Source organism: Papaver somniferum, chromosome 8 (assembly GCF_003573695.1).
Source record: "Papaver somniferum cultivar HN1 chromosome 8, ASM357369v1, whole genome shotgun sequence".
Taxonomy (NCBI): Eukaryota; Viridiplantae; Streptophyta; class Magnoliopsida; order Ranunculales; family Papaveraceae; genus Papaver; species Papaver somniferum.
The window spans coordinates 138,133,135-138,157,225 of NC_039365.1; the positions used below are offsets into that span (position 1 = coordinate 138,133,135).

At 36.8% G+C, this 24,091-nt stretch overlaps 2 protein-coding genes and 1 pseudogene across 3 annotated transcripts; 1 reads left to right on the forward strand and 2 right to left on the reverse strand.

Annotated features, from left to right (window-relative positions):
• Nucleotides 1-7,960: 7,960 nt before the first annotated feature.
• LOC113306098 lies at nucleotides 7,961-8,812 on the reverse strand. Its single transcript, XM_026555078.1, has one exon. It carries the CDS (start codon nucleotides 8,810-8,812, stop codon nucleotides 7,961-7,963), a length of 852 nt encoding a protein of 283 aa, XP_026410863.1.
• A 7,516-nt stretch (nucleotides 8,813-16,328) lies between these two features.
• LOC113306099 lies at nucleotides 16,329-18,594 on the forward strand (annotated as a pseudogene).
• A 313-nt stretch (nucleotides 18,595-18,907) lies between these two features.
• On the reverse strand, nucleotides 18,908-23,509 carry LOC113303188 (sucrose synthase 7-like). 2 transcript variants are annotated; one of them, XM_026552216.1, is made up of 16 exons: nucleotides 23,328-23,480; nucleotides 23,089-23,221; nucleotides 22,839-22,993; nucleotides 22,537-22,729; nucleotides 22,318-22,436; nucleotides 22,010-22,226; nucleotides 21,832-21,927; nucleotides 21,560-21,733; nucleotides 21,330-21,446; nucleotides 21,082-21,248; nucleotides 20,744-20,968; nucleotides 20,010-20,576; nucleotides 19,755-19,893; nucleotides 19,577-19,659; nucleotides 19,388-19,411; nucleotides 18,908-19,278 (listed from the first exon to the last, which is right to left on the reverse strand). In XM_026552216.1, the coding sequence occupies exons 1-16, from the start codon at nucleotides 23,423-23,425 to the stop codon at nucleotides 19,266-19,268; spliced, it is 2,520 nt and encodes an 839-aa protein (XP_026408001.1). In that variant the 5' UTR covers nucleotides 23,426-23,480; the 3' UTR covers nucleotides 18,908-19,265. The 2 variants fall into 2 exon arrangements, with proteins under 2 accessions (XP_026408001.1, XP_026408000.1); XM_026552215.1 differs by having other exon boundaries at nucleotides 18,910-19,221; nucleotides 23,328-23,509.
• Between the last annotated feature and the right edge of the window lie 582 nt (nucleotides 23,510-24,091).

The following is a 24,091-nucleotide window of genomic DNA, read 5'->3' on the forward strand; positions in this document are numbered from 1 at the left end:
TAGGCGAGTAAACTCGGGTCGAAATAACAAATGTGTATGTATGAAAACTATCATACTTATACGACTTTGTCTCAAGAGTAGGAGATAGAATAGACTTTTGAGTGATAGATAAGTTCAAGTCTCCACATACCTTTTATTCGGATGAAGTTCCATCGGTTCCTCGAGTAGTTCTTCGTCTTCGTAAGATGATCGCCATGGAGTCTGGAGCTCAACTACACTTGATTATCCTAGACCGATACTTAGTCATAAGTAAACTAGAAATCAAGACATATAGTTTTGATCACTAACATTGACAAGCATGCTTGATATAGCAACACATGCGAGTTCGACCAAGCAATGCTCTAACAGTCCCCCTCTTTGTCAATTTTAGTGGCAAAACCATCAATACATATGGATTACAAAAAAGATAAAACTTTGTAGCTTCATGTCCACATGCTTGATCTCCTTGGTGCTTCAACATTACTCGAAATCTTCGTCACTTCCAACTACTCCAATGATTCCAAAGGTTGTAAGTTTAGTATCATCGTTGTTGAAGTTCCGTAGCCATAACAATGAGAAAAAAAAAGCTCTCGATCATTGTTATGCAGTTTCATAGTATTATTACACAACATTTAAGTTATCATATCATAACTTCGACAACAATATATGTATCACTCCCCCTTAGTCAATACTTCGTCTCAACACGAAAACCACTCCCCCTTACATAATGATTCTTGAAACACGTAAACCATATGTATTTGTAGTGTGAACTACATATTAATTCTCCCCCTTTTTGTCAATAAAATTGGCAAAGGTACAAGAACGAGATCCTAATGAAATTCTCATGGAGACACTTCAAGACCGAAGAAAAGTACATATCAACTTTGTTTTGATGCAATCATAAAGCCAAAGCTAAATGCATTCATCATGGGGTTTATAAAGATACAAGATAACTCCTCAAATATTCCACAGCCGCACTCCCCACAAAGATATGGAAATTAAGCGCAAGTTCAAAAGAACTCTCCCCCATTTGATGTCATTCCCGAAAGAATAACAAGAGCGACCTTACTTTTACAAGAAAAGAAGGATTTCTTTGGACACCAAAAACCAAAAAACGATTTTGTTATCCAAAAATTCTCAATTAAATTAACCACAAGAGAATCCATGATTAATTCAATCGGAATACACAACCAAAATAACCATAAACGAATCTATGATTAGTTTAGTTGTAAATGCTCACACAAGAAGACTTATGGAGCCACACAGTATATAAAAAAATATGGATCAGGGAAGATCAATACAACGGAATATACATGGACTAATTCTATTTTCCACCACTATTTGCACAATGACATATAATAGACATAATCCTTGCAAAAAAAAAAGGTTTTAACCTATCTTCCATAAAAGAATTGACATAATAGGCTTAACTTTTGTTTGTCAAAAGTTCATCGTTCTTGTATCAATACATGCATATCGACATATAAACGAGATAATGACACCTTATGGGACAATAATAGTTCGCGAAAGCAAACACATATATCCCATAACATATTGTAATATATAAAACCATAAAGATTAATACTGCACTCATCATCTTCCAAAATAATTTTTCAGAATTTAAATAAATAAACCTAAAAACAAGAAGATGAAAACGCTGGACATAGATATGTGTACTCACAATAATGGCTATTCCAAACCCTAGTTATTCTTCTGAACAAAACAAGAAAAATAGAAGATTTACTAGGCATTAAGACCTTTGAAGAATTCTTTATCGTCCCCGAACTCCTTGTCGTCAACAACCATTGGGACATAAGGTTCATTATGATAGGAGTTAATATCAATAAACCTTCTTGGCCGATGTTGTCGAATCAGGGCCTTCTCAATCTCCAATGATCTTATAACACAAGCCTTTATTTCCTGAATCTTTTTTCTTGCCAGCTTCAACTCTTCAAGAACATCATAAAACTTCTGAGAGTTTGAAGGAACAACCCTTGGCTTCCTAACATTCCTTCTTTTTCTTTTTAAAGTTGGAGGCAATTGAGATTTCTCTTTTTCCTCAGTGATTGACGGCTTAACAATCATATTAATATCTTTCCCATCCGAAGACAAAGTGCTTGGTGTATCCATGAACTAATAGTTTTTGTGAGAGGAGTTCACAATCAAATATCAACAAGCAGTCTTAAGATATAAAGAGTATCAGAGAAGGAAAAAGGAATGCATGGTTTTAAAACCTTTAAACAGGTTCGTAATCCAACTTACAACCCTATAAAGAGTATAATTGTCGACAATGACTCTCTTCTTTCGGAAAAATGGTCTCTTCCAATATCAACAGTGATATGGAGGAATTCCAAAACCAAACAAAACAAAGCTAAAAAAAAAACTAATTATTTTTTTTAATTTTTAAAGCCTGAGGTGTGCAAGATCTTGTCTCTTTTGAACAGGCACATGAGACAAGATGCACAAGACAATACAATCAAGTTGTGTTGTGGTGAACAACAATTTGTCCACCATGACCCTTTTGGTTGGAATTCATGGAACCATGCCTTTCCGTGTATTTAGACCATGTTTCTTATCTAATGGCCTATATCTATATTTAGAAACTAATTTCTTCGAGGAAGATAAGATCTTACGTACCTCAGCTATTTTCTCCGCTAATTTAAGCTTGGTAGCTAACCGATCTGCTCTTCGTTGAAGCTTGTTGACATATCTCATCTTGTGTTTGTACTTGAAACACTTTGAAAACTCATGTCCCTTGAGTGATCAATAGGAGCATGTCAACGCAAAAGATGATTCAGGCGCCTTTAAAACGCACTTCCAGGCACAAGGTAGATCCTGAAACGTTAAACAAGGGGTTTCCAAGAGAAGGGTCAATTGATTCTTCCATATTGATTGGGTTATCTTCTAAAAGATTACAAAGGTTGATGTATGTATTGCTACAATTATCAAAATCAATATTTTCACATAGAAGAGCAACACTTGATTTTTTGTCTTCATCAGAATCATAATTGTCAGACATCTCATCAAGTGTCGCAGCAAGACCTTTGTTCCCAGTGTATTTTCTACGGTTCGGGCACTCATTTGCAAAATTACCAAAACCTTTACACTTAAAGCACTGAGGCATATCCTCGTCATCAGTTTCATCAGTGTCCCTGTTTTTAGGAGGAATACGATTATGAGGTTTGACTGATGCTTTTGGCTTATCTCTGGAGAACCGTTTACTTCTCTTCAACAGAAGATCTCTAAACTGTCTTGTGATCATCGAGACTGATTTGTCAAGATCTTCATCTGATGAATCTATCTCAGAATGATCTTCTCCAGAGATATACACATTTTTACTTTTATCAAGTAATTTTGTGTCTTTTAGTGCTTTGAACGCAACATCCTTAGATTTGGACTTGAATAACCAGTAGAACACGATACAGAAAGAAGAACTATCAAGTAAAAAGATAGTCTAACCCGCTTTATGAATCCCTAATTGATGTCTTAAAAGTCGTAACCTAGAATACAATTTTATAAATAAACCTAGATTATAGAAGACTTCTATTGATATAGTCCACTGCGGCAAGTGTGCCTTTGAATTTATAAGCACTTAGCGGTGTTCAAGAACACTCAAGACTCAAAACATAATCCACAACCACAAGTTATTTTGTGAATAAAGTTGTCTTAGAAGTGTCTACGAGTGTATTAGCCAAAGTGAACAAAGTCATGTAAGACAAAACGTGACCTTGTACTAAACTGGAACTGAATAGGTTTGCATACCCGATTTTCAAAACTTCGGAAGTTCACGAAGTCAGGTCAAAGGGGTTTTCAAACCTACATACATTCCCCATCTCAGGTGCAAGGGGTTTACAAACCTATATAGTTCGTGGAATTCAGACTGAATAGGTAATAATACAAGTATGTGTACCTTGCGCCAAGCAGTTCTATTTATTTCAAAAGTTAATTTGAAATGTTTCCAACAACCATAGACCGTATGCACGTTTCTTAGGAAATTTCCAAATGATAAACTTAAAAAAAATAGTTTGTAAACAATAAAACTGTCCTAACTAAGATTGCTAAGGATCTATGGACATCCATCACTCCAGTCATATTTCGAGAGTTTAACCAAGACAAACTTGAACCTATGCAATATTAAGTCTACTAAATTAATACAACATAGTCTCATAAAACAAAATTGTATATGCGATGAGTAACTAGGATATGCCAGTCTTTACATACCTCTTTGTTGATGAAGTTCTCGCAGATGTTTTTGTTTGTTCTCCAGTCTTCAATCTTTGAGGTTTATTAATTAGTAATGTTTGATATCAACTACCATACTCTAATCCTAGTCCAATACTTGACTTTAATTAGTAGACTAGAAATTAAGATATAGTTTTTTACATCTAACATTGACAACAAGCTTGAGATGAAAAAACTTTCACCGAGGATGCTCTAACATTCTCCTCTTGTATTAATTTTATTAACAAAACTATCAACACATATGGATTCAATAAAATAAACTTTCAGTTCCATTTTCATAATGCTTGATTTTTGAATCTTCAACATCTGCTTGAATTTTTCGTACTTCAAGTTCTTCTATGGTTTTACATATGATCATTGCAACACTTTATTTATTGAAGATCCTTAGAGAATAAAAACTTATGAGAATACTTAATTAGAGATTTTCTAGAATTACAAGTTAATCTACTCAATGGTTGTTACACCTGTGCATAGAATTTTTACCTACCTCAAAGTCCATTTGTACCAAAACTTTGAAGCAATACTATGGCGATGTGTTCTCCTGTTAGTTCTTACTTGCCTCTTTTTCATAATGGTCCGAAATAAAATCCTACAACTTGCAATTCACTTCCCCTTACGTAATGCTCCGAGAAAGCATATGTTACAATAAATACTAAATAATGTTCCCTTTTTAGTCAAAAAATTGGCAAAGGTGAAAGAAAAGGGATTTAATGAACTACACAAAAAAGTTGTCTAGACTAAAGATAACATAACAACTCTTAAAGACGATTCCACTAAGTTTCACAACTTAGCATCTTCATTAAAGAGATAAAAATGTACAACCATCTCTTATAATTCCACAAACGCATTCCTCACAAACATAATAACTAAGCACAAGTTCAAAAATTGAACTATCCCTCATTAGATGTTATTCTCAAGAGAACCACATGAGCGACAAGGGCTGTCAATGGGGATACGATAGTCGTTTTCGAATATCCCTTTTCCGACATAGTGGTTATCGGATATCAGAACCGGAATATTTATCGGAACTTCTTGTGTTATCGTAACAGAACCAGTTGAGGCAGTTTCTTTTACGACAATATCTGAGACCGATAGGTTTTATTAGAACACTTTTTTAGTCATGATCTATAACCGTTCATCTGTTAATCAAAGCTCAAGATTGAAGAGATGAAATAAAAAAACGTTTGACCTTTCCGTTAAGCACAAAACATCTATGTGACAGAACCCATTTATATTTCATCTCTTTGACCGTCTCTGAAAAGGAGAGGGTACCCAAATATACCTCAAGATAAAAAATTTCCTACCTATAATTCCTTTATCCGAAAGTGATTGTCTATGGCTGAGTCGAGACAATACAACTAATCAGTTCACACTTCGTGTGATCGTCTATGGATACGAGATCGAGACAATATAACAACGAAGTATGTTTACTTGATATAAAGGTTCGGACTTAACCAAACACAATAGGATTGCTTATCAAGTAAATAGGAATTAATGTTTGTGTAATTTACTTTAATTATAATAAAACAATTATAATGCGGAATATAAAAGTAAATGACACAACAAGATTTTGTTAAGAGGAAACCGCAAATGCAGAAAAACCCCGGGACCTAGTCCATAATTAAATACTCTCAGGATTAAGCCGCTATACAAAATTATACTTAACTTCGTATAGTTGAGACCAAGTAACTAACCCTATAGTTCACCTAGTTCCGTCTGTATTCCCACGCCCCCGACTTATGAATAAGTAATGTACCTGGGACAATCCCTTTGGTTCGTATTCCAAACAGTAAAGGAATAAGAAATATGTTTGGTAACAACTCTATTCAACCAAGTGATATGAGTCGGACAAAGGCTCTTCCGTTTATCTTAACATAAACTCCTCCGCCAGGTCTAGATCTATCTTATGTTCAATCACCCAAAGGTAATCGATTAAGATTAATCCAACAACACCTTTAATCCGAAGAACCATGTTGATGCCGATCTACTCAATTAATCAATCCAATCTACCACAAGGATAAACCGATTATTAATTGGATTCTCTTTTTCCCAAACAAGTATTGTGCACATCAAAGATTATAAAACCCAAGTCAGATCTTCAATATCTTCGTTGTCTTTAAATCTTCTTAAATCTTTAATAAACACCTGCACACAATCACTTGAATCTCTTGTGATTAATCACGCACAGAACGGAGTCTGTTAACAATGGATTATCACAAGATCATCTTTATATCTAACAACAGTCTAAAGATCCCTGTCGAAACTCTGAACTAGTTTGAGTGAATCTTATATCAGAAGAGAAGATTCTCAAGAATAAACAAACTAGGTGCAATCATATTTCAACCACCGTTAGTCAATCAAATCAATCGAAAACAAAGATAAACCGCAATTATCTAGTTTCCCACCAACGGGTCGCGCTAGAACTTCTCCATCCCAAAGAAGACTTTAAAACGAGCGGCCGTAAGAGATTTCACCTAATTAGATTACTCTTCTCTCTGATAGGAGGCTACACCAGTAACAAAGACAAAAGAGGAAGTCTGTTGTTACGAAGGATTGGTTTGCTAGAAAGGCAAACTTCTTGTATTTATAGACAAGGAAGTTTGGACACCAAGGAATTTCCAAAACCGAAAATATTCTCAAGATATTCATAAAGCACAAATTCGGTTTCCATAATTCCTGTAAATGCTCTGTCCAAAAATAACGATCGAAATCTCTCGGAAAATCTAATTAGTAAATGCACATTACTAATTCTGGAATTTTCCTATAAAATGAAATTAATAACCTTAATTAAAAGATTCTTAACTTACTTATGTTTCGATCCTGGGATTCTCTTCCCTTAGCCGTTAAGGAATATCTTTGAACAATTATAGAAATAAACATTCACAACACGTGTTCAAAGTTTGTCGACATCTTTACGTTGTAAGTTCTCTTTCACACTTACAACCTTGAAATCGATTTTCCACACTTCCAAACAAGTTTAGAATTGGTTCATCTGACTTTCAAGAACTATGTGATTGATCAAACCAACATTCAATCACAATCATAGGTTTACGTTTCTACCAAAACAAGTTTCGGTTCTACTTCCATGTGAGTACTACGCATAGTCACACTAGCTTCCCAAAGATTCGGTTGACTAGGTACTAGGATCGCTTCCCCACATATATATGTTATCTAACTTATATGTGTTGCACATGTCCATAGAATCGGTTCCCCTTTCTGCTATAAACCTTTCTACACCTCATACAAGGATTGATTCCCTTTGATGTACTGCACCCCTTACAAGGATCCGTTCCCTTTCCCTTACTAGGATCGGTTCCCTTTACCTTACAAGGATCGGTTACCTTTACCTTACTAGGATCGGTTCCCTTTCCCTTACTAGGTCAGACATACAACATCCGATCATACCACAGGTGATTACTTTAGATTGGTTTTACTAATAAAAGTTGTACCAATACATAAGTCATGCCTTTGTGAATAGTTCTACCAAGAACACAACAAGTTGTGAGCGGTTATACTCTATCACACATATTGGTTGTTCATAAGATATGCAATGAATAACAAAACCAATAACACCTGGCAATTTCTTTTTCGGTTCACAAACAAGTTTATGAACTTACTTCCTTAGAACACATGTAAACATTGTTCCCTAGGATGAAATCCTCACCTCATACCCATACTTTTTTTTTTGATAACAAGAGAATTTTATTAATGGATAGAATTGTTGTCTCCTGTTAGGAGACTACAAATGGCAGGAGAAAAAATTTTCATAACTCTCACAGGCCGGACTAGTTTCTCTAGATGATCTTGCAATAGCATTTGCTACTTGGTTATCATCACGACTAACATAAACAAAAGAACAAGAAATAAAACTGGAGATTAAATGTTTGATCTCTTTAATGAAATTCCTATTTTCCCATTGAACGAGTAAGGACTGACTGTTGATGGATTGAATCACAAGCTTTGCATCTGCTTCAATCTGAATATTTGGTAGTTGAAGTCTCCTAGCCCAGTGTGACGCTTCACGAACATCCATGCACTCCCCAGACTCAGCTCCTAATGCTCCATTGCCATATGTTCCTTTAATTCCAAGGCAGTTATCTGTGTGGTTACGCATGACAATGCCAGTTCCAAATTCATTAGTATCATGATCATAAGATGCATATATGTTGAGCTTAATAACACCTTCTAAAGGTGGTTTCCATTTTGAAATCTTAGCACCATTCACATCAATATTCAAAGAGTTATTTTCTACATGCATATGTGAAGTAAGGTGGTAATGTATTTTATGCACATATGTAGTAGAGTTAAGAGTTACTCCCTGAAAAATTAATTCGCATCTGTCCTTCCAAATGACCCAAGCACCTATCAAAAGAGGTAGAAACCTTTTTTCATCTTCATCAATCTGTGTAGAGGAGAACCAACTTATCATCCATTCAGGAACTGCGTTGTTGTTGTTTCTGGCTAGATCTATATTGACATTAAGACCACTCCATACTTCTCTGGCATGAGTACAATCAAAAAACAAATGCTCCTTTGTTTCTTCATACCTACCACACATAGAACTACTAGAGTCTTGTGTATTATCAAACATTGCTCTTCTAGAATTGGTACAGTGAAGGCCCCTTATGCATTTCCAAGCAAAAAACTTGATACGATGAGCAGTTTTACAGTGCCATAGTGTTTTCCACACTTTCTTGTTTACTGTGATTCCATTAATTATAACCTGTCATTAAAAGTGAGCTTTTTGTAAGCACTCTTAACAGAGAATTTACATAAGTCAGGCCTTTGTGAATAGTTCTACCAAGAACACAACAAGTTGTGAGCGGTTATACTCTATCACACATATTGGTTGTTCATAAGATATGCAATGAATAACAAAACCAATAACACCTGGAATTTCCTTTTCGGTCCACAAACAAGTTTATGAACTTACTTCCTTAGAACACATGCAAACATTATTCCCTAGGATGAAATCCTCACCTCATACCCATACATAATCATAATAGCATTCAAATAATTATGGTAATGTCTTATTTACAAAGTTTAATGGTTAAGCAATAAACCTCGTATGGTATTCCTTAATACTATGTCTATCTAGAGTTCATATATGCTTCGAAGTTATGTTTTCAATATGCACGACTTGAAAGATACGTTAGGGAATGAAACAGTTCAATTCAAATATCACTAACCTCAAGTGGAAGGATGATTGCTGTCGTTGTAGCTCCTTGCTTCTTCACATCTTCAAGTCTTCACAATACTTGTAATGTCTCATATCCTAATACTTTCAAGCTAACCTATATAAAGTTCACTCTAGTATATAATTAAGCGACTCTTAACATGAGTTTTGATTCACTAAAATATGACAACCAAACTTGACATACCAATGCTTGGTGGGTTCAACCGAGCAATGCTCTAATAGTCTATCTCTAAAAAAACCATCTGAAACTAGGGTTCCTTTTTGATTGTTTTATGAAGATTGTGGGATTTGTTCTGTTGAAAATTTATTAGATATGAAGTTGGAACCAACTTCAGAGATAGATTTTTATTTGGGAATCATGTTTTAAAAGGTGGGTTGAAAAGGATTGCTGGGAATATTTTTGCTCGTGATGGTTTCGGTGATTTTTCAATTAATGTGTTTCTTTAGAGTTTGGGATACTAGGATTGTAGGAAGGTAGATCTTATGGTATTGTTGTTCTATCATTTTTTTTCCCGCGTTTTGAGAGTTCTGGGTTTGAGAACTGTAATCAGTTGGGTTTGAGCTCTCCCAATGAATGTTAACAATGATTTTTTTCTTCAATTTAATGATATTTGAAGACCATAATCACTTGGGAAACTTGGGTATATCGTGAATTTGAATCAACAGAATAGCAGAGTTAGGTTTGTTAGTTGGCTGAACTTTTGGAAAAATAATGACACTTATCAGAAAATTATCTGATTTTCGATAATTCCAACGTAACAGAATCAGAACTGAATTTCAGATTTCCGTCGGAATTTATCGGATATCCGATAACTTTTATAGTAACGGAAGAGGCTGAGCCACTATCCGTTTCAGTAAGTGCCGTTGACAGCCAAATCAGCGACCTTTCTCTAGAAACACGAGACAAATATCTTGGACATTAACAAATTTACAAGTATATTTGTATCCCAAAGTATTTTTCTTTCTTCTCGCTAGTTAAAAACAATGATCTTAATGTTAGAGGCATCAATAACCATTATTCCCGTGAAAAAAATAACATCGACAAAAATTATTTTGTAGGACACTTACGAACAAAGAGCATAATTTGAGTGACATGACTCTCATAAGAATTATATCTTCCCTAGGCATGTACAGATGTAGAGACTAAAGTTGTCGCACTTATTCCCTACTAAATACGGATTCAGATAGGTAAGGCAATAACTAAGACCATCTTATGGAATCCTCTGCAATATATTCGCAAAGTTTAATCGTGGGAAGATTAATATAGCAACTCTAAATAGAGTTTACTCCTCCTTTAGTCAGTTCAAACAAAAGGATTTAAGAGTTTAACCTATGAGAACATATGAGATATTCATTCTAATCACCAAAAATATGATAGCAAAGAACAAATCTCACAAAATAAGCTATCATGAATTTGACATATTTGGCATTTTTTAAACGAGAACGTAAAAACATTTAAGCTGAAGTAACGTCAAAGTTGTCCAACCGTCTTAAAGAAATATAATACATAAGAAGTTCGGCAAAAGCTTACAACACCCAAAATAACACACATGAAGGAAAACACTTGTGCAACAAATAATTTAATATTGGTTAAACTCTTCTAAAATCCTTGAATGTCCTTAAACAAGATCCTAATGCACATGGACTACAAAATTGACTTGTTCCTCAAGACAAGCAACTCTTTGATGAAGTTCTGCTATCTGTAGATATTCAGAGTGAGGAGAAACCGATGAGTTTCTGTTCATCTTGTTAATGTCATCTTAAGTAAGACAAGAAGGTCTTCCAATGCATGAGCCAAAATGCGAACCTCCAAAGTGACTGCAAATCCTGGTAATGATACAAGGAAAGACATGATTTTTCTTACCTGAAGTCATGCCAATCATTTAACGAATAATGAGTCCGCATTAAGTCAATTTTTTCTCCCTCGCCAAGATAGTAAACCAACTCATCCACAATTCTGGTCTACCAATTTTTGTCAATGGTGCTTTTAATGAGATTGGAAATATCCAATTTTCCAAATAATGATTTCAGAATAATTAAAGATGCCTAGTTTACTGGAAACTTTTCATATTTCTAAGTGACACTCTTTCCGAGAAGGAATTCAGACATCTGATTCTGAGAAGGTCTCATATTCTCAAGTTGAGGAATGGTAAAATAAACATTATGAGTTAAATCCAATAAATAAGCAATTACACCATGGTCGACGTTAACAAACACATTATCTTTGACTATGGTTTTGAAATTGTTCGTGAGTACCAATAATTCTGTGAACACGTGTCACGATATTTGTATGTAAAGTAACAAAGTAGCCCCACTAGTACACGGGATCCTGAGAAGCAGCGAATCTCTTCTAAATCGGCTTTATCTTATCTCGAGGAAGCGTACCTCGACGGTGAATATGAAAAACAATATCCTAGTCTAGGGAGGTAGAAGCTGGCGAGGGGACAAAGACAACTACATATCCAATCAACATTAAATGCAATAAAGCAAAACTTGGCGTGTGTTCTCAAGAAGATGAGGATAAGGATGAGGTGGAAGGTGCACGACCAACGAAGGTACATTCTATACTAAGGTTAGGTAGTTTTCGTGGGCGCGTGCGAGGAGCTGAGTGATGAGTGCCAAATATTGTATATATTTATCCCTTTTTGTTGGCATTTAACTCATCTTTTATGCATTAATTCTACATTTTATCCCATATTCTGCATTTTCATTGTTTTCAAGAATAAATATTTTTCTTACTTAATTTTGCATTTTTAGGTAATAAATAAAGTCTGGATGACTTGCGGAGCGGAAAAGAGCAGAAAAGTAGTGAAAAGCCGGGAGAAATCACGCAAGGAAGCCGCGAAGAATGGTGCGCACAACCTCATTTTATACACATAAAAACGCCTCCGTTCTCAGCCATCAGATCAGTTCTCAGAAGCATCCGATGGTCGCTCCTTCATAGAGCATCAAAATCTGAAGTCTCTGCCAAACACCACAACGCTGAAATTCCAAGCCTTCCGATTAGATGGTAGTTGAATCCAACGGTCGCTCCCTTGCTGTTCATCAAATCCCGATACTTCCGCTTAACACTACAACACCTAACCCCATCTAGAGCCGTTAACTTCGTTGTATCAAAAAATCTGACGGTCTATACCAGCCTCTTCAGGAGGAACCATCCGATCCACCTACCAGCTTCACATCCCACGGCCCATCTCACGAAACATCACCTCTTGATGGACCCGCCTCACACCAGAACATCCCATACCCTAAAACTATCGAACCAACCTCATTCTTCCTCTTCCCTTCTCTTTCTTTTCCTTCTCCTTCACCCGACAGTTGCAGAGAGCTGCAACTGCAACTCCTGCCTCCACCGTACCAGCCTTCACTTCACCTCCATTTCCACTGCCACCACCACCTTCCCAAAACCGACCGCCTCGACCATAACCTCAACTTCTCTCTTCCTCGGTTATAGCTTCTCCATCAGACGCTAAAACCTAGAAAGACAGAACTAGGGTTCCATCAGAAGACAACATTGAGGCGTGTTTCAAGAGCGCATATGCAAGTGGAAGCATGGGTATGAGCTTAATCGCAGAGGGGACAACGAAATCAGAAGAGTATGGTAATTTTCTCCCAAGTCTGAAAACCCTAATTTTCTTTATAATTTAGAGTTTTTCTAGAAAACCCCAATTGATGTAATAGAACTGCTTAGGAGAGGATGAGAGTAGGGTTATGGGAAAAATTAGACCCAGAACACTAGAAAAAGGGGAAACCCTAATTGTACTGTCGATTGGAGAAATTTGGGGATTTTGATTGTAAACCCTAATTGGGTATTGGGTATAAATATGGGTGTGGGATTAGTGTTAAAGACATGCTGGACTAGCCAGTGTCCAGGACTTTCAAGTTATGTTAATTTTCAATTTTAGTTAAATTTCATTTATGTTCATGTTTACTATGTTCTGTTAATGTTAATGTTAATCCTGTTGTTCCCTGTTAGTGTTAGTTTATCATGTTAGGTTAAAGTTGTTCCTGTTAATGTTAATCCTGTTAGTGTTTACCCTGTTAATGTGCTTGTTTTGATGCATTGTGTTGATAAGTTCCTTTGATTGCTTTTTTCCTTTGTTAATGTTCCTGTTATGTTCCTGTTAATGCTAGGTTAGAGCTTTCAGAGCACTGAATTGATTGAGTAATGGAAGAAATCAGTGCTCATAGCAAGCTGATTATCTTGCCATTCCATTTTTGTATGCTTAACTCTATTGCATTGTTGTGATTGAGCAATGGGAGGAATTAGTGCTCATAGCAAGCTAATTCTCCTCCCATTCCTTAGGTATGCCTAGAGCCACTGCTACTACTTGCATTGTTATCACTGTTAGTTTCACCATCTTCCCTGCCTTAGGCTAATTGCCTTTGTGTCACTTTCACTTTGTTCCATTTTGTTCACTGTTTTGTTACTCATTACCTTGTTTACACTGTTTTCTTCACTGCCTTGTGCTGCTGCTACTTGTTTTCTTGTTGCTTCCCTTACTGCTGTTTTCTTCCTTGCTTGTGCTATTGCTGCTACTTCTTTTCTTGTTACTTCCCTTGGCTTGCTGCAACTCTGTTGCTGCTGTTGTTTCCTTGGCCTTGCTGTGCACTTGCCTCTGCCTTGCTGTTCTTGCTGCTACTACTTGCATTGCCTTGTGCTGCAGCTGCCTTTTCCTCCCTTCTCCTGCATCTGAGTTTCTGCAGCTGTTGCTGCCACTCCACTTCCCTTGCAGCTGTCTGCTACCCTGCTGCTGCTGCTTCCTCTCCAATTCTCAATTCACTACACTGAGCCCAAGCCTAAGTTCAAGGCAAAGCCTAGTTCACTGCTAGGACAAAAGGTCAAGCCCAGTCCATTATAACTGTTAGTTCAAAAACTCTGAGCCCAAAGCATCAGTTCACATTACAGAGCCCAATTCATTCAAAGGGCATTCAAACCCATTAGTACTCAAAGCCCAATCTAAGCCAAAAGGCTTCATAGCCCAATAGCAACTAGAACCCAAAATAGCTAGAACACTCCAAAACACACCCGATCTCTGTGGATCGACCCGTACTTGCACGAGCTACAACCGACGACCGTGCACTTGCGGTATTACTGTAGGCCCGCGTTTTTCTGCGCTTAATTTTATACATATCTCCGGGCCCACCAAGTTTTTGGCCGGGGATAATTTTTAGGACCTTTTAGAAGCCTACCACTGAGGTGGCACAGTCTAACGGGATAAGACATGCAACCAATGAAGGTACACTATATACAGAAGGAACGTCAAATCTCGATGAATCTAAAGACAGCGAAGACGTTCCTGGTGCTGAAGGTGCTATAAATACAACCATCAATGAAGGGACATGTAATTACTAAGGAATATCTAGTGTTAAGCTTGCACCTCTTAAATGTCTATAACTTAAGTATTTACTCCAATTTGAGTTCTTTTAATTACTTTGGAAAGCATTTAAGATCTTGTAGCCACCACAAAACAAAAGTCGAACCACGTAAATCCCTTGCAAATCCCTTGTGTCTCTTGATAATGTAGTAGCATTTACATTACCGTTGTGTATATCGTTATTATCATCCTTATCTTGAGCACCTTTTATTACTTAGCCTAATCAGTTTAACTTAGTATTGGATTCTCTGAGCTGTTCATATTACATATACTATGGAAAATTAGTAATCACAATTGTAATTGCGAGAGCATGCATCATGCATGCTAGCATAGAACAAGCTAGTGTTCCCAGAATGATCACTACCCTGTCGAGGTGAATACAAACCCATTCATATTGGTTTATGAACTTGATAAATTCGTGTTCATGAGTTGTTGCATCATAAATCCTTTAGTGAAAAATGTTCATTATATTTGTTACGAGCATGGAAGACTAGCATCAAAATATGGTTCACAGACTTGACCCATATTAATATAATTGTTCACTATCAACATTAATTCTTCTACTAGTTATTTCTCCATGATTAGTCCTCTATCTACCAAACATGTTCAATGGATACCAAACATGTTCAATAGATATAAACACCAAAAACTAGCAGTGAGCTTATCGGGTCCGTGAACTGTTGCATTCAAAGGCCTACATCCTAGAAATTGGACCATCCACCGGGATGGAGGATCCAGTGCTGCCTGGCCACATCACAGCTTGGCGAACATTGAGCGTAGAAGCGGCGATTATATGCGGAATGTTTATCTTTTTCCAAACCAGCATGGGCGTGTCAGAATGTCAGTACTAGGTTTTCCAATAACAGTTTAGAAACTTCTGAAGTTATGTGAGTCTCTTATATTTCAGAAGCTCTACGTGAAAGGAAAGAGTGCCCCACAAGGAATCGTTTTCTTTTTCTCTATAAAAGACGTAGTGCCCCACAAGGAATCGTTTTCTTTTTCTCTATAAAAGACGTTTCATACGTACCAGGGGTTAGTCGTGGGAGAGTTTGAGAGATTTTAATGGAGTTAGCAAATCCCCTATTAGTCGTGAGAGAGTTTGTCAAAAAAATTTTAAAATCTCTGTCAGTGGTGAGAGATTTATAAGGAGTTTCTAAAACTACCTCAAAATCCCTTAAACTCCCTGTTAGTGGTGAGAGATTTGATTAGAATCTTTTAAACTCCCTGTTAGTCGTAAAACAATAGAGTCATAGGGAGTTTATAATTTGGCGGAGTTTGAGGGAGTTTCACGATGTTTTTGTGCTTGGACAAAATCTCTCAAAAAACAAGAGATTTCTGGGGAGTTTGGGTTAAACCCCCAAATTGCCTAGACTCTCTCACACTCCCTGTAAATCCCTAAAGATTTAAATACATTAAAATCTCTCAAACTCTCCCACGACTAACCCCTGTAATGTTTTTCGATCACCGTTTATCTCCTTTACCTGCGTCTCTCTTTTACTCGATTGAGTTAGGGTTTGGAGTTTGAGATCACCATGAATACGCATTACAAGTTGGAGGAAGTATGGCCGCAGATGGAAGATGGGATCAGAAAGCTGAAAAATATTCTTGAAGGTGTCCCTGGTGAATCGCAATTCGACTCAGATACTTACATGAGGCTGTACACAACAGTTTACAATCTGTGCACTCAGCAAGGTCGTGATGATGATGTAATTCACGGTAGATACATAGAGACTTACCACACTTACTTACGTTCAAGAGTTCTACCAGCTATACAGGAGAAGCATGACGTATTCATGTTGCGAGAGCTCATGAATAGGTGGGCAAATCATAAAGTTATATGGTAAGGTGGCTTGTTCGGTTTTTCCATTATCTGGATCGCTACTATATTGCGAAAAAAGCACTTCCTAAGTTAAGTGAAAGTGGACTTGCATGCTTTCGTGATATTGTCTATGAGTCGGTGAAAGTTCAAGTTAAAGATGTGATTATCTCTCTGATTAATCGAGAACGTGAGGGAGAAGAAATCGATCGAACTCTGGTCAAGCATGTCTTAGAGTTTTTTGTTAACACGAATATGAGTTTAAGGGGTGGTTTAGATTATTATCTCAATGATTTTGAAAAGGCGTTTTTAACTGATACAGCCGATTATTATACCCGGAAAGCTTCTTCTTGGATCCAAGAAGATTCTTGTCCGGACTATATGATAAAGGCTGAAGAATGTTTGAAAAGGGAGAAAGACAGCGTTACTAAATATTTGCATTCCATTACCGAGAAAAAGTTGCTTGAAAAAGTTCAAGAGCACTTGTTGCTTAACAATGCTCAGCAACTTCTTGAGAAAGAACACTCTGGATGTCATGTATTGCTTAGAGATGACAAAACCACTGATCTCGATAGGATGTATCGACTCTTTGTTAATATCAAGAATGGGTTGAATCCCATTACCGCTGCATTTAAACTACATGTTACTTCCGATGGTACATCCATAGTCATACAGGCAGACGATGCAATGGCAACTGGCAAGAAGGAAGACAAAGCCGCTGCGGGCTTGCAAGAGCAGGCTTTCGTCAGACGACTAATCGAGTTGCATGATAAATACTATGCCTATGTGACGAACTGCTTCAAAAAGGATGATCTTTTTTACAAGGCACTTAAGGAGGCATTTGAGGAGTTTTGCAACAAGGATGTCGGTGGCAGCTCAGTTGCAGAATTATTCTCTACTTTCTCCGACGGTATTCTTAGGAAAGGTGGGAGTAGTGAGAAACTGAGTGATGATGCCATTGAGGAAACCCTTGACAGGATTGTAACCCTGCTTGCTTATATAGATGATAAAGATCTTTTTGCTGAGTTCTGTAGGAAAAAGCTTGCTCGTCGTCTTCTGTTCGATAAGAATAGTGTTGATGATGCTCATGAGCGGAGTTTTTTGACAAAATTGAAGCAGCAATGGTACGACTCTTATTTCACACGATCCAGGAATGTGGTGGACAGTTTACCTAGAAAATGGAGGGCATGGTCACTGATTTGACACTAGCAAGGGATTTGCAAACTGGCTACGATGAGTATGTAAATAATAATAATACTCATCCTGGCACCGTGTTTAATGTCACTGTCCTTACTACAGGATACTGGCCAACTTACAAAACTTTGGATCTCAACTTGCCTACGGAGATGCGAAAATGCGTTCAAGCTTTCAAGGAGTTTTATCAGTCAAAAACCAATAACAGGAAACTTACATACTAGTTCTCACTGGGTTCTTGTAGCGGTACTGGAGAGTTCCAAAAAAACCCTGTAGATCTTATTGTGTCTACTCATCAAGCTTGTCTTCTGATGCTATTCAACGACTCAGATAAATTAAGTTATTCAGAAATCAGGGCAGGCCTAAACTTGACGGATGATGACGTTGTCAGATTGCTCCATTCGCTTTCGTGTGCAAAGTACAAGATCCTAACCAAAGAACCAAATACAAAGACAATCTCTAAGAAGGACAGTTTCTCATGGAATGTCGAGTTTACTGACAAAATGAGGAGGATCAAGATTCCTTTACCCCCTTCGGACGAAAAGAAGAAAGTGATTGAAGATGTCGACAAGGATAGACGTTTTGCAATTGATGCTTCAATTGTGCGGATAATGAAGGCTCGTAAAGTTTTGCAATACAATGAGTTGGTGACTGCTTGTGTTGAACAGCTAAGTCGAATGTTTAAGCCCGATTTTAAGGTTATCAAGAAGCGGATTGAAGATTTGATTGCGCGAGAATTTCTTGAGAGAGACAAGGATAATACCAACACCTTTAAATATCTGGCTTGAATCTTAAAAATAAGGTGTGCACTTTACCACTAGTGACTGCAAGTTACTCTACTTTTTTTATTTTTCATGTTTTTCTTTCCTGCAGATTACTAGCGAATTATTTTCTTATTGTCAGACTGTTAAACCAATGATTAGATGTTAATTATTTTTTATTTGTTTTCATTAGTATTTCTTCAGTATATAGTAGCATGTGGTTTGGAAACAGGATTTCATCTTTTGATAATTGATAAGTGATATTTATAAAGGTATCCGGATTGTTGTTTTGTTTTGTATAGAATATTATGGCGCAAACGAAGAACACCAGTATAATCAAAATGTAAAAATAAAAACAATGACAGTTTATTATTTTATTATTATTTAAGTCCAATATATGAGCTTATTTAGTTTGCTCTTTTGTATAATCACAAACCGATAAATTCTTTCTATACGTAATAATTCAACTTCTTTACGAGGTAATGGTAAAGAATAAAACCACTAAGAAACACGACACACACCAACCAGTTTGAAGACGAACGATTTCCACGGACAGTGCTTAACGAGCTGACCTTCTTAATCTCTTCAACCATCTTTGTCTGTCCAACCTTTTTAGTAGACTCTTCCACTCTTTTTACTTCTTCATCTTCGTGCCTGCGAATTTTTAAGGCTCTTTTGAGTCGAAGCATGGAAGGATCCTAACCGAACATCCTAAAATAAGTTGAATGAATGCAAAATTAAACAATTTTCCCTATTAAACTTGTACAACTGAATTACTACTACTTTGATACCATTGAGACCGGAGGAGTGTAATGCTTACCTCTGGTATAGCGATTGTGTTCTCCTGTTTTTTTCATCAAAACAATGTGCAGTATTGTTAGTTTAAATTTAGGCATATGAGAATGAAAGAAATGAAGTGTAAATCTTAGAAGAAGTAGAAATTTAGTACTTCGTTTTCGAACGGGATTGTCAGTATGAGAAAGAAACTAGTACGAGTTAATGAACTTGCCTGGCTGGTGGAAGAGCTTTTATTTCTGGTGTTGCAGCTAGTGGCAGTTGAGGCACGTTGCTTGCAATGGTTACATTCTTTGCCTGCAATAATATTTTGAATAAGAAAGAGATGTTAGCTCATTGTAATTTTATTTCGGTTTGCAATATGGCAGTAAGTGGATTACATCAAAACTCACCAAATTCTTGAATTGGAGATTGTAAAACATCTGAAGGTATCTTTGTTTTGCTTGCTTTTGATCCTTATTCAATTGCTTCCAGAATCCATACATTGATCCCATGTTCAACACTTTGTTTGCGTAAATTTTCCATGTATAGCTGCAAGAGAAATTTCATTGACAATCAGTGCCAAAAAAGTCTGAAAAGAGATTAAATCTAGGAGTATCCAGTTTTCCTTTCAATTATATACATGTCACTTAGCTTTTTTCACTTACCATTCGTATATCCGTTTGAGACCTGCTGTGGACATCCTATTCCAGTATTCAGGATCCTCTTTACATTTCTCAAAGAAATCAGCTATCTTATTGCTCGACTCATCTCCATTATTGGGATCAATATGGATTCCTGACACTCCATCGACAATGATTTCAGCAGGCCCTCCTTGGTTAGTCGCAATTGTTACTAATCCACAGTTCATTGCTTCAATAACTGTAAGTCCAAATGCTTCATACAGGGCAGGTTGTACAAAGGCTCCCTTTGTGTCAGCAATACAACGGTAAAGCTCGCCATTGCGGACTCTATCATTCTGAGCCGCTATCCATCTCACTTGACCTTTCAGTTGATACTTCTCGATGATAGAATGCATCTTCTTTATTTCAGCAATTTCTTCTCTGTCCTTGGATTTCGTAGGGTCGAAGAATCCAGCAACAATGACCAAGTTAACCAAATTCCTCAATCTCTTGTTCTTTCCATACCATTCGGTTAGTCCTGTAATGTTCTTCACTGTGTCGAGTCTAGCCATCGAAAATATGATGGGTTTTTTCTTGTCTGCAAGAAATCCACTGTTTCAAGAGAATTTCATACGTTAGAAAAGCTTATAATCTGTATTATTTAGTTTGCTCTAAAGTGATCTCGGCCAAAATGAATATGTCCTTGTAGGATCTGTCGTGAACACGCATGGATAAAATTATGTCAATGTCAGTGTTACATTGATTGAAGAAGAACTCACATGTGTTCGCTGTTTTCTTCTACGCTGAAAAGCAGTTCTTGGATGGCTGGATGGAATGCCGCAAGCCTCTTTTGTTTTTGTGTATAGGGAAAATAGACGGATTGATCAGCCCCAGGAGCAGCAATGTTGAACTTGGGATCAAATACATTAATGCCAGAAACTACTCGGCAAAGCCCTGGCATTGTGAATGCAGTATGTTTTTCATATTGTCCTGGCCTTTCCTTGCTGTAAACAATATAACTCAGTTTCACAAGCAAAACTACTGACCATCTCAACTTTGAAGGCCTCATTTTAAAAAAAAAAAATTGCAGTTGAAATTCGAGTAGATGTATTCTAACCTTCCTGCAATTTCTTGATATGTGCTTGTGATGATAAAATCCGTGCTATTCATTGCAATCATGTCTGCTGTGAATTGGCATGAAAAATGATACTTCGGGTCGAGTTCTTTCCATTTCACATCAGAGTCTTCATACTTGGTTTTTTCTAGAGCATGTGCAATAGTTCCCTATAATTGGACGATAAAATGTCAGTAACATGGACTACAAGTAAGGGGCTCTAACGTTTCTGGGTTAGTGAACTATAATACCTGAGTTATCCCTAGCTTGCTTGCCATTAAAGATGCTACTAGGTTTCCGTCAGTGTAGTTCCCGATTATGAGGTCTGGTTTTCCTTCCAAGTGGTCAAGGATCTTGGCAGTTGCATCCTAGAAAAATTTAAGGAAGAAGATGATTAGTACTGTATAAACGAAATGGTCTGTCGTTCCCTTCTGTTCTTGAATAAGATGTGAGAATGAATTGGCCAAGATGGATAGCACACCTGAGTAAATCTTTCAAGGTAAGGATAGATATCAAAACGGGAAATCCATTGCCTTACAACTCCATTTTCTGTTCTAAATGGAACACGGAGGATGTGAGAATGTTTGGTATCAAGAATTGGTTCCAACTCTTGGTTGCATTTGGTTCCTTTAGCATCTGGTATTAATCTTGTCACCTGTGAAAATGAAAACCACAAAAAAGAATCTCAGGATGGTTCATCTGAACACTCTTTTAAGTACAGTGAGAAATTCAGACGGTGTTCTTTTAACTCACCACAACAATTTGGGGCTTCACAGTCAATCCTTGCCTTTTGATTCTAAAGAGCAGTTCCTCTTCCATTGCTCTAACTTGGTCCAAAATGTAGACAACCTGTTTAACATAGAAGATATACTTGGAAACTGAGGTTTTCTTGAGCTAAGCAATCAGACTGGCTTTAATTATGTTTTCATACCTGTCCACCAGTATCAGGCAAGCCAAGAACGTCAGCTTGTCCAAAATATCCATGGGGAGAGAAGATTACAATGTTGAATATTGTAGGAACCCTGCTGAAGAACTTCTCCATGTTTACAGGGTCTGGTGCTTGTAGGATCTCTGAAAGTGATTCCATTGTCTCTTTAACAGTTTCTGCGGTTTCACCCCAGCCTTTCTCGAAACCCCACTCGAGAAACCTGACAGTGCATGAAACACGGTCTTTTTAATGTTTCTGCTTATCGATATACTAAGTAAGAAGAAAGAATATTGAATTTGAGAAAGGTTCACCTTTGTTCGAATTTATGATAAGGAGTTTCACTGGGGAGTGCAGAAACAAATACTTCAGCTACGACCAACGCAGTCTCGAGCTTGGTTACGGTATTGAGATTCTCGTTGATCATTAGTTTCTGCATGTCAAAACCAAATAAAAATCTATCAAGTTTTCCTAGATCACTATTCCTTCTCATTTTTGTCAGGCTTCAAGTAGTAATGTACTGCAGTATTTACCTCTCCTTGATGATTAAGAGCAATCAAGTAGTCTAGCAAAGGCTTTGCTGCCTCAGAATTCCCACTCAGTTTTGATGACATGAACTTAGAGACATAATGGACTCCATTTCCAATTGAAGATGATAAGGTCACAGTGGACATTGAGAAATCCAATGCTCCAAAATCCACTTCCAATGCACTTTCATTTTTCGCCCTGCATGTCAGAGTAATCTTTTTATTGTTCATTCTTACAAGTCTACTAGAACAGCAGTATTTAACCTCGGGCATTTTTGTTTTTGGCATTGTGCATTTACAAATTATACCATTTCTCGTCGAATATCATTTCCTTGAATTTCAGAAACTCTCCAGCGGTTATTCCCTCTACAGCTAGATCATCAGAATTAACTTTAACGAATTCCCAGAAACCTGGGTTCGGTCTAACTGCAAACGCGACATATGGAGGAACGACGGCTGCCTCCTGCAATGTTTCAGATGAATAATCTCTTCATATTAGTTAAATTAATTTCTATCACCGTATCAAGCGATATGAGAATGCAACCCAAGTATCAGTACCTGAGTTGAACAAAGTATGTAACCAAGTAGGCCTTCCAAAACTTGTGTCCGTTCAAGCTTATCCTCTATAGATTTCTCCATTTCATCCATCAAGTTTTGCAGTTTCATTAGCCTTTTCCCCTTTGCAATATATCTGTTTAAACAATTGAAGAAGCAAAACAGGAGTTCTTAGTAACAAATTTAACTAAAAGGTCACGATAGTTAGGACAAAAATAAGCTGATATTGGTGAAAATCGTACCTAGCAAAACATCGTTTCATATGATACCGACTCTGCCTCAAAGCCTCCGGCATACTATCAGCTATAGAATCCGATCGTTTAAATGCAGATGAAGCCATAGAGGAAAACACTAAAAGAAAGATTTAAAAGTCTGGAAGTTTATTTCAGGTAAAATGATAGATGATATGATATGTTAAACTTGACAAAAAATAGTGAATTTATGGTGAAATGGACTAATAGATTATTTGTTTCCAAAGTCATAGAATCGAAACTTTTTGGCTGGAAGATTTTTTGAACAGGACAAAGAGAAGAAGATTGTTAGAGGAGGACTATCCTTAAAACAAGAAAGGAATTCATTTCACAGGAAATATTCCTTGTTTTGAGCAAATTTTGGTTTTACTTTTAATTTTCTAAAAACGAAGGAAAAGAATTTATGGGTTTTTATATTTATTATTACTTTTATTATTTTCAAACAGATTTCATTCTTTTCTTCATTGGTTTAACTTCATTCTATGACCGTTAGCTATTTCAAATGGTTTAAGTACCTTCTCTAGTTATTTTCTAATAAACTCCACCCGCCAAAATATAAGTGAACTACAAGCTCCTCAACATTTTATTCTTTTTTGTCGGATATCTGTGGACTTGTGTACTGCACTTGTGATATGTCGATAAACATCTGTATAGTTTCATCTAAATGCAAGTGATTTAGAAAACCATGAGATATGCAGAATTCTAAAGAGAGAACAAATCGTACTTATGGATCAAACCTTTACATAAATCGGTAT

Excerpts from the sequence above, each read along its gene's own strand:
- LOC113303188 (XM_026552215.1), bottom strand. The coding sequence starts at position 23,425 with ATGGCTTCATCTGCATTTAAACGATCGGATTCTATAGCTGATAGTATG. Across the intron at positions 21,447-21,559 it reads ACCTTGAAAGATTTACTCAG|GATGCAACTGCCAAGATCCT; the intron begins GTGTGCTATCCA and ends AAATTTTTCTAG. Across the intron at positions 21,249-21,329 it reads GCAAGCTAGGGATAACTCAG|GGAACTATTGCACATGCTCT; the intron begins GTATTATAGTTC and ends GTCCAATTATAG.
- LOC113306098 (XM_026555078.1), bottom strand. The coding sequence starts at position 8,812 with ATGTTTGATAATACACAAGACTCTAGTAGTTCTATGTGTGGTAGGTAT.